Raw genomic sequence first — 10,097 nt, 5'->3', positions numbered from 1 at the left:
CTCACACACAGAGACACTCACACAGAGACACACAGAGACACTCACACAGAGACACTCAGAGACACACAGAGACACTCACATAGAGACACTCAGAGACACTCACACAGAGACACACAGAGACACAGAGACACACACAGAGACACTCACACAGAGACACACACAGACACACACACAGATACAGAGACACACAGAGACACACAGAGAGACACAGAGACACACACAGAGACACTCACACAGAGACACACAGGGACACTCACACAGGAAACACACAGAGACACACACACACAGAGACACTCACAAAGAGACACACAGAGCACAGAGACACAACAACAACCGCCATTCGCCACTAAGTGGCGGTGACGTCGCCACGACGCTTGTGCCAGGCTATGTGCACCCTGAGGCCACGTGAAGTGTCGAACGCCCGCTGGCAGGAGGTCACGGGGCAGACCCAGGTGCCACGGGTCGACTGACTGAGATGACTGGCTGATGCACCACCTGTGCCCCCTACTGTGCCAACCTGCTGTGCTTTAGCCACCCGGCCTTCCGCTCGTTGTTCTGAGCGTCGCTCCTCCGCCCTCCGTTGTTGTTGGAGGGCGACTGCCTCCAACTGCCCAGTAGCATCCTTCACGAGCCTCCTCCACAGAGGCCGATCTTGACACCGCTGGTACCAGTCATCGGCAAGTCCACTCAGCTCTACGTCCTCCTGTACCACATCACTCCATCTCTTCTCTAGCCCGTGCCGCGCCCGCCCAGCCCCCTCAATCCGGCCAAACAAAAGCTGTTTCGGCATGCGGTGGCTGGGCATGCGGGCTACATGACCCAGCCATCGCAGCCTTGCCTGCCGGAGGAGCTCACCGATGGGACCCTGCCCAGATCTTTCAAGGATTTGTGAGCTCCTCACACAATCCAGTCTGGTTAAACCCAGGATGGATCGTAGGCAGGCCAGCCTAAATGTTTCTAACCGGCGAAGATGTTCCATTAGGGGGGTCCACGTTGCGCAAGCGTAGAGAAGGGAGGGAATGACCGTGGCCGAGAAGACCTGAAGCTTAGTGCGGAGCGACAGATCAGGTAGCTTCCACACAGCGTTACGCAACCGATGAAAAGATATTGCCGCTCGACTGATTCGGAGTGAGACCTCTGCTGTTAAACTGGAGCCAGTCATAAGCACACTGCCCAGGTATGGGAAACTCTCCACTCTCTCCACAACTGCCCCATCACCGATTGGGAGTTGTGGGGGTGGAGTGTCCGATGGTACAAAATACCCAGGCAGGTGCTTAGTTTTGGTGGTGCTGATGGTAAGGCCCCACCTCTTAGTGGCACGCTCCAGTCTCAGCAGCAGCGTCTCCAACTCCTCCTCTGACTGAGCAGCTATTACCAAATCATCAGCATACATAACGTGGTTGAGCAATAGGGAGCCATCCCTTGACCGCACCCGGGCATCGATTAGCCTCCCATTATATCTGTACCATATGGAGATTCCCCCGGTACAGCTATTGAAGGCTTCATGAACTACGTGGTCAAAATAGATGTTAAATAATGTGGGAGCCAGAGGACATCCCTGTCGCACTCCAAGGTGTAACAGAGACACTCACACAGAGACACACACACAGAGACACACAGAGACACTCACACAGAGACACTCACACAGAGACACACACAGAGACTCACACAGAGACACACACACAGAGACACTCAGAGACAACAACCGCCATTCGCCACTAAGTGGCGGTGACGTCACCACGACGCTTGTGCCAGGCTATGTGCACCCTGAGGCCACGTGAAGTGTCGAACGCCCGCTGGCAGGAGGTCATGGGGCAGACCCAGGTGCCACGGGTCGACTGACTGAGATGACTGGCTGATGCACCACCTGTGCCTCCTACTGTGCCAACCTGCTGTGCTTTAGCCACCCGGCGCTCCGCTCGTTGTTGTGAGCGTCGCTCCTCCGCCTTCCGTTGTTGTTCGAGTGCGACTGCCTCCAACTGCCCAGTAGCGTCCTTCACGAGCCTCCTCCACAGAGGCCGATCTTGACACCGCTGGTACCAGTCATTGGCAAGTCCACTCAGCTCCACGTCCTCCTGTACCACATCACTCCATCTCTTCTCTAGCCCGTGCCGCGCCCGTTTTGCCCCCTCAATCCGGCCGAACAAAAGCTGTTTCGGCATGCGGTGGCTGGGCATGCGGGCTACATGACCCAGCCATCGCAGCCTTGCCCGCCGGAGGAGCTCACCGATGGGACCTTGCCTAGATCTTTCAAGGATTTGTGAGCTCCTCACACAATCCAGTCTGGTTAAACCCAGGATGGATCGTAGGCAGGCCAGCCTAAATGTTTCTAACCGGCGAAGATGTTCCATTAGGGGGGTCCACGTTTCGCAAGCGTAGAGAAGGGAGGGAATGAGCGTGGCCGAGAAGACCTGAAGCTTAGTGCGGAGCGACAGACCAGGTAGCTTCCACACAGCGTTACGCAACCGATGAAAAGATATTGCCGCTCGACTGATTCGGAGTGAGACCTCTGCTGTTAAACTGGAGCCAGTCATAAGCACACTGCCCAGGTATGGGAAACTCTCCACTCTCTCCACAACTGCCCCATCACCGATTGGGAGTTGTGGGGGTGGAGTGTCCGATGGTACAAAATACCCAGGCAGGTGCTTAGTTTTGGTGGGGCTGATGGTAAGGCCCCATCTGTTAGTTGCACGCTCCAGTCTCAGCAGCAGCGTCTCCAACTCCTCCTCTGAATGAGCAGCTATTACCAAATCATCGGCATACATAACATGGTTGAGCAATAGGGAGCCATCCCTTGACCGCACCCGGGCATCGATCAGCCTCCCATTATATCTGTACCATATGGAGATTCCCCCGGTACAGCTATTGAAGGCTTCACGAACTACGTGGTCAAAATAGATGTTAAATAATGTGGGAGCCAGAGGACATCCCTGTCGCACCCCAAGGTGTACAGGGAATGGCTCAGACTCCCGGCCACGTAGTTTTACCCGGGCCCGCTCACCATCATGAAGGTCCTTAATGATCGTGAGCAGAGGGTCAGGTACTCCAAAAGCACGAAGAACGACCCAGAGCCCAGGCCTACTGATGGTATCATAGGCCTTGACCAGGTCAATAAAGCAGAGATGTAGGTCTTGTTGGAATTCCCTACACCTCTGCTGTAGCAGACGGACAGAAAATATGGCATCTGTGCAGGACCGCCCTTTTCTGAAACCGCATTGGGGCTCCGCAAGCCTCTCCTCAGCGTGCCTGGCAAGGTGATGCTGAATAATCCTTGCCAGGACCTTTCCCAGCACACTGAGGAGTGAGATGCCCCTGTTACAGTCTGTGCGGTCCCCCTTCTTAAAAAGGGGGACCACCAGGGCATCCTTCCAATCCTGCGGAACCCGTCCAGTGGTCCAGACTGTTATGATGTCATATAGGGCAGTCTGTGCACAAACGCCACCCTCCCTCAGCATTTCACTTGGGAGATCATCTCTGCCCGCTGCCCTTCCTGGTCTCAGACTCCGGATCGCCTTCAGTACTTCCTCAACAGATGGCACCTCAGCCAGCCACTCACAGGGGGTGACTTCTTCCAATATTTGAGGCACCACAGCCTCAGCAGGGTCATCCTCACTTTGTGCCACGATGTTTTCCTGGCTGAGGGATTTTCCCTCCCCCAGGACCTCACAGAAATGCTCATCAAATCTGCAAACCTGTTCCTGGGGGTCGGAGATTGGATCACCGTTTTTTTCCCCTAATGATGGTAATAGGTGTGGCGCTGCAGGTTACTTTTTTGATGGAGTTAAATAGAGATTTGTGATCACGGGCCACTGAGGCAGACTCCATCTCCTCAGCAACCCGCGACCACCACCCATCCTTGCAGCGTCTCACGGCTCTCCGAACCTCCGAGCGAAGGCTGCGGTAAGCCTCCTCATTCTCTGACGTGGGATTCTGTAGCCGATAACAGTGGGCCTGTCGCTTTTTCTCAACCATCCTGAACACCTCCTCTGTCAGCCAGGGTCTCTGGGGAGGTCTGGACCGCGTACCTAAAGCAGCCATTGCAGCTGCATGAGTCACAGTCCTAAACCTCGCCCATTTACCCTCGACATCAGGAGGAGTCGGGGACGATGCCAATCCCAGCCGCAAGCGATGATGAAATTCTCGCTTGCAACTTTCATCAGATAACTGAGACCAGGCCACTTTAGGTCGGAATGGGGTCCTGGGTGTACACCCACCACCGGAGTGGAAGAATGGCAGGCGCATCTTACAGATGACTAGTCGATGGTCAGAGGGCAGATCAGCTCCACGGTAGGTCCTGGTGTCAAGGACATGGGCTCGCATTCGCTGGTCCGTCACTATGTAGTCCAGCAGATGTTCTTGCTTGGACCCGGCATGCATCCATGATGTTGTGTGGATGCGCCGATGCCGGAACAGCGTGTTGGTAATTACAAGACCATGGGCTGCACAAAAATCTAGCAGCCTCCTACCGTTGTTATTGAGCTGATCTGACCCATACCCTCCAATCACTCCAGACCAGGTGCCAGTATCATGACCAACTCGGGCATTGAAGTCACCCAACATGATGACTCTATCCCGAGGGGCCGCTTTAGCCAGCACCTGTGACAGGAGGTCATAGAAGGCATCTGACTCATCGGCTTTGCCTGCATCCCTCTACGGATGCTCATCTTCGGTGGGGGCATAAGTAACCACGACCACCATTCCTCGCCTCCGGTTGATGGGAAGGCGAGCCCAAAGTAGCCTGGGGCTTACAGCTTCCCACACCTCACCGCCACGCTCCCACGCCCCCTTCATTCTTTTGTTCAAAAGAAGACCCACACCCTGTTGTTTGGCAGTCTGCTGCCCCGAGTAGAGGACTGTCCACCCCTCATGGTGGCAGGAGCCAGAGCCGGTCCACCGGACCTCCTGAATGCCGCATAGATCCAGGCGGTACCGGTCCAGCTCCCGACAGAGGAGTGGCAGCCTCTCCTCCGCAGTGAGCGTTCGAACATTCCACGTGGCCACCAGTAGTGGCTTTTCGACACACATACACACAGACAGACACACAGAGACACAGAGACACTCACATACAGACACTCATACACACATACATACACACAGACAGAGACAGACACACAGACAAATACACAGACACACAGAGACACAGACACACAGGGACACTCACATACAGACACACATACACACAGACACACACACAGAGACACACAGACACACACACAGACACACAGAGACACACACATAGACAAAGCCACTGACTTGTCTTCAAGGGTAAGACCTCAACCACGACCCAGGGCAAGGAGATTGGTGAGGCCACTGGTGACGATGATGAAATGGTGGCTCTGACGCGCAGCTGATAGCGGTCACCGGGATGCCGCAGAGCTGAGGAGACATCGCACCGAGTCTCTGTTGTTGCAGCGCAGATGGTCCGCCAGTGGGCTCGTCCATAGCTGCACAGACAAAGACACGGGGAGGAGGTGGTGAGGAGTGGGTGGGTGAGTGGGTCGGTGGGTGAGTGAGTGGGTGAGTGAGTGAGCAAGCGGGTGAGTGGGCGAGTGAGAGAGTGGGTGAGTGAGTGAGTGGATGGGTGAGTGAGTGGTTGAGTGGATGGGTGAGTGAGTGGGTGGGTGAGTGATTGGCTGAGTGAGTGGGTGAGTGAGAGAGTGGGTGTGTGAGTAAGTGGGTGAGTGAGTGCGTTAGTCAGTGAGTGAGTGGGTGGGTGAGTTGATGGGTGAGTGAGTGGGTGGGTGAGTGAGTGACTGAGTGAGTGGGTGTGTGGGTGAGTGAGTGAGTGGGTGAGTGAGTGAGTGAGTTGGTGAGTGGGTGAGTGAATGGGTGAGTGAGTGAGCGAGCATCTCACCGTTTGCTCTCCACTCTGTAGGTGACGCTGCTGGTGGCGGGGTTCACGTCAGCTGGGTCCCAGCGGAGTTGTGTCAGCAGGTCTCGAGACTCCACGCGCACATTCAGTGGAGAAGCCGGGGCTGGGGAGATGGGCAAACGGCACTCAGTGTGCGCTAACCACTGCACCACCGCTCCCCACACACTCACACAAAGTGCGCTAACCACTGCACCACCACTCCCCACACACACACTCACACAGTGCGCTAACCACTGCACCACCGCTCCCCACACACACACTCACACAGTGCGCTAACCACTGCACCACCGCTCCCCACACTCGCTCACACAGTGCGCTAACCACTGCACCACCGCTCCCCAAACTCACACACACAGTGCGCTAACCACTGCACCACCGCTCCCCACACTCACACAGTGCGCTAACCACTGCACCACCGCTGCCCACACACACTCACACAGTGCGCTAACCACTGCACCACCACTCCCCACTCACACAAAGTGCGCTAACCACTGCACCACCGCTCCCCACACTCACTCACACAGTGTGCTTACCACTGCACCACCGCTCCCCACACTCACACACACAGTGCGCTAACCACTGCACCAACGATCCCCACACACACACTCACACAGTGCGCTAACCCCTGCACCACCGCTCCCCACACTCGCTCACACAGTGCGCTAACCACTGCACCACCGCTCCCCACGTCCACCACAACCTGGCACCCGATGTATCGACCGGCTCGGCTCACCGTGGCTGCTGCACCACGTGACGAGGTGGAGGAGGAGGAAGAGTAGGCCAAGTCTAGAGACGAGTTGACGCATCGCCATGGAGCGATCTTTAGTCACGTGGAGAGAAATTCGATTCCCGGTTCGATTAACTATACTCGCATCGATTCTTAATGGGATAACATTAGGAATCGATTATTGTAGAGTATCGCATGTATAGAGTCGATTTCATTTGGGATAACATGGGAATCGATATACGGTTGATTAAGCTAATTAAATCGATTTCCGTTCGGATAACATGAGAATTAAGCGGTCGAAAATTAATCTTAATGAATCGATTCCTACTTTGATTACATGAGAATTGAACATGATCGACTATCGTGTGTGGGTGTGATGCCCACCTGTGTGTGTACCTGTGTGTGTGTACCTGTGTGTGTGTACCTGTGTGTGTGGTCCGGAAAAACAACCCCCTACCTCCTCGCGGTGCCGGACGGGCAACTTTGTCGTGGACAGTGCTGTGGCGGGAGATCCAATTTTGATTGGCTCCTCCCCTCATGGCATGTGTGTCCACCACAGGGGCTAAACGGGGGCTCTGGACGGGTGCGAGGGGCTGGTAACCCCTCCATCTTCAATTAATTATCACGAAACTACGAATTAAACTGAAATATGTAACTAATAAGCTTGTGCCGGAGGCCCCGGGGGGCCAGGCGTCTATGACGTCTCCTGGCCAAACCCCAATTAGCGGAGCCAGGAGATTGAATACCTACCCTCGGGTCTACTCCAGAAACAACGAAAAGCCACTACGGGTGGCCACGTGGAATGTTCGAACGCTGACTGCAGAGGAGAGGCTGCCACTCCTCTGTCGGGAGCTGGACCGGTACCGCCTGGATCTATGCGGCATTCAGGAGGTCCGGTGGACCGGCTCTGGCTCCTGCCACCATGAGGGGTGGACAGTCCTCTACTCGGGGCAGCAGACTGCCAAACAACAGGGTGTGGGTCTTCTTTTGAACAAAAGAATGAAGGAGCGTGGGAGCGTGGCGGTGAGGTGTGGGAAGCTGTAAGTCCCAGGCTACTTTGGGCTCGCCTTCCCATCAACCGGAGGCGAGGAATGGTGGTCCTGGTTACTTATGCCCCCGCCGAAGATGAACATCCGTGGAGGGATGCAGGCAAAGCTGATGAGTCAGATGCCTTCTATGACCTCCTGTCACAGGTGCTGGCTAAAGTGGCCCCTCGGGATAGAGTCATCATGTTGGGTGACTTCAATGCCCGAGTTGGTCATGATACTGGCACCTGGTCTGGAGTGATTGGAGGGCATGGGCCAGATCAGCTCAATAACAACGGTAGGAGGCTGCTAGATTTTTGTGCAGCCCATGGGCTTGTAATTACCAACACGCTGTTCCGGCATCGGCGCATCCACACAACATCATGGATGCATGCCGGGTCCAAGCAAGAACATCTGCTGGACTACATAGTAACGGACCAGCGAATGCGAGCCCATGTCCTTGACACCAGGACCTACCGTGGAGCTGATCTGCCCTCTGACCATCGACTAGTCATCTGTAAGATGCGCCTGCCATTCTTCCACTCCGGTGGTGGGTGTACACCCAGGACCCCATTCCAACATAAAGTGGCCTGGTATCAGTTATCTGATGAAAGTTGCAAGCGAGAATTTCATCATCGCTTGCGGCTGGGATTAGCATCGTCCCCGACTCCTCCTGATGTCGAGGGTAAATGGACGAGGTTTAGGACTGTGACTCATGCAGCTGCAATGGCTGCTTTGGGTACGCAGTCCAGACCTCCCCAGAGACCCTGGCTGACAGAGGAGGTGTTCAGGATGGTTGAGAAAAAGCGACAGGCCCACTGTCATCGGCTACAGAATCCCACGTCAGAGAATGAGGAGGCTTACCGCAGCCTTCGCTCGGAGGTTCGGAGAGCCGTGAGGCGCTGCAAGGATGGGTGGTGGTCGCGGGTTGCTGAGGAGATGGAGTCTGCCTCAGTGGCCCGTGATCACAAATCTCTATTTAACTCCATCAAAAAAGTAACCTGCAGCGCCACACCTATTACCATCATTAGGGGAAAAAACGGTGATCCAATCTCCGACCCCCAGGAACAGATTCGCAGATTTGCTGAGCATTTCTGTGAGGTCCTGGGGGAGGGAAAATCCCACAGCCAGGAAAACATCGTGGCACAAAGTGAGGATGACCCTGCTGAGGCTGCGGTGCCTCAAATATTGGAAGAGGTCACCCCCTGTGAGTGGCTGCCTGAGGTGCCATCTGCTGAGGAAGTATTGAAGGCGATCCGGAGTCTGAGACCAGGAAAGGCAGCGGGCAGAGATGATCTCCCAAGTGAAATGCTGAGGGAGGGTGGCGTTTGTGCACAGACTGCCCTATATGACATCATAACAACAGTCTGGACCACTGGACGGGTTCCGCAGGATTGGAACGATGCCCTGGTGGTCCCCCTTTTTAAGAAGGGGGACCGCACAGACTGTAACAACTACAGGGGCATCTCACTCCTCAGTGTGCCGGGAAAGGTCCTGGCAAGGATTATTCAGCATCGCCTTGCCAGGCACGCTGAGGAGAGGCTTGCGGAGCCCCAATGCGGTTTCAGGAAAGGGCGGTCCTGCACAGATGCCATATTTTCTGTCCGTCTGCTACAGCAGAGGTGCAGGGAATTCCAACAAGACCTACATCTCTGCTTTATTGACCTGGTCAAGGCCTATGATACCATCAGTAGGCCTGGGCTCTGGGTCGTTCTTCGTGCTTTTGGAGTACCTGACCCTCTGCTCACGATCATTAAGGACCTTCATGATGGTGAGCGGGCCCGGGTAAAACTACGTGGCCGGGAGTCAGAGCCATTCCCTGTACACCTTGGGGTGCGACAGGGATGTCCTCTGGCTCCCACATTATTTAACATCTATTTTGACCACGTAGTTCGTGAAGCCTTCAATAGCTGTACCGGGGGAATCTCCATATGGTACAGATATAATGGGAGGCTAATCGATGCCCGGGTGCGGTCAAGGGATGGCTCCCTATTGCTCAACCACGTTATGTATGCTGATGATTTGGTAATAGCTGCTCAGTCAGAGGAGGAGTTGGAGACGCTGCTGCTGAGACTGGAGCGTGCCACTAAGAGGTGGGGCCTTACCATCAGCCCCACCAAAACTAAGCACCTGCCTGGGTATTTTGTACCATCGGACACTCCACCCCCACAACTCCCAATCGGTGATGGGGCAGTTGTGGAGAGAGTGGAGAGTTTCCCATACCTGGGCAGTGTGCTTATGACTGGCTCCAGTTTAACAGCAGAGGTCTCACTCCGAATCAGTCGAGCGGCAATATCTTTTCATCGGTTGCGTAACGCTGTGTGGAAGCCACCTGGTCTGTTGCTCCGCACTAAGCTTCAGGTCTTCTCGGCCACGGTCATTCCCTCCCTTCTCTACGCTTGCGAAACGTGGACCCCCCTAATGGAACATCTTCGCCGGTTAGAAACATTTAGGCTGGCCTGCCTACGATCCA

General features: G+C 55.1%; 1 protein-coding gene across 1 annotated transcript in view; it reads right to left on the bottom strand.

Annotated features, from left to right (window-relative positions):
• Positions 1–6,718, bottom strand: part of LOC142920809 (uncharacterized) — a 19,434-nt gene extending 12,716 nt beyond the window's left edge. Inside the window, exons 1-3 of the mRNA XM_076062900.1 lie at positions 6,606–6,718; positions 5,855–5,975; positions 5,254–5,444 (exon numbers count right to left, since the gene is read on the bottom strand). Of these exons, the coding sequence (XP_075919015.1) occupies positions 5,254–5,444; positions 5,855–5,975; positions 6,606–6,684 (391 nt within the window). The 5' untranslated portion in view covers positions 6,685–6,718. The remainder of the gene's footprint in view (positions 1–5,253; positions 5,445–5,854; positions 5,976–6,605) is intronic.
• Between the last annotated feature and the right edge of the window lie 3,379 nt (positions 6,719–10,097).

Source organism: Petromyzon marinus, unplaced genomic scaffold (assembly GCF_048934315.1).
Source record: "Petromyzon marinus isolate PM22_M1 ecotype Great Lakes invasive population unplaced genomic scaffold, UKy_Petmar_22M1.pri1.0 PM_G_Scaffold_77, whole genome shotgun sequence".
NCBI classification, from domain to species: domain Eukaryota; kingdom Metazoa; phylum Chordata; class Hyperoartia; order Petromyzontiformes; family Petromyzontidae; genus Petromyzon; species Petromyzon marinus.
Note: the sequence above shows the minus strand (reverse complement) of the source record. Positions and strands in the feature narration are given on the sequence as shown.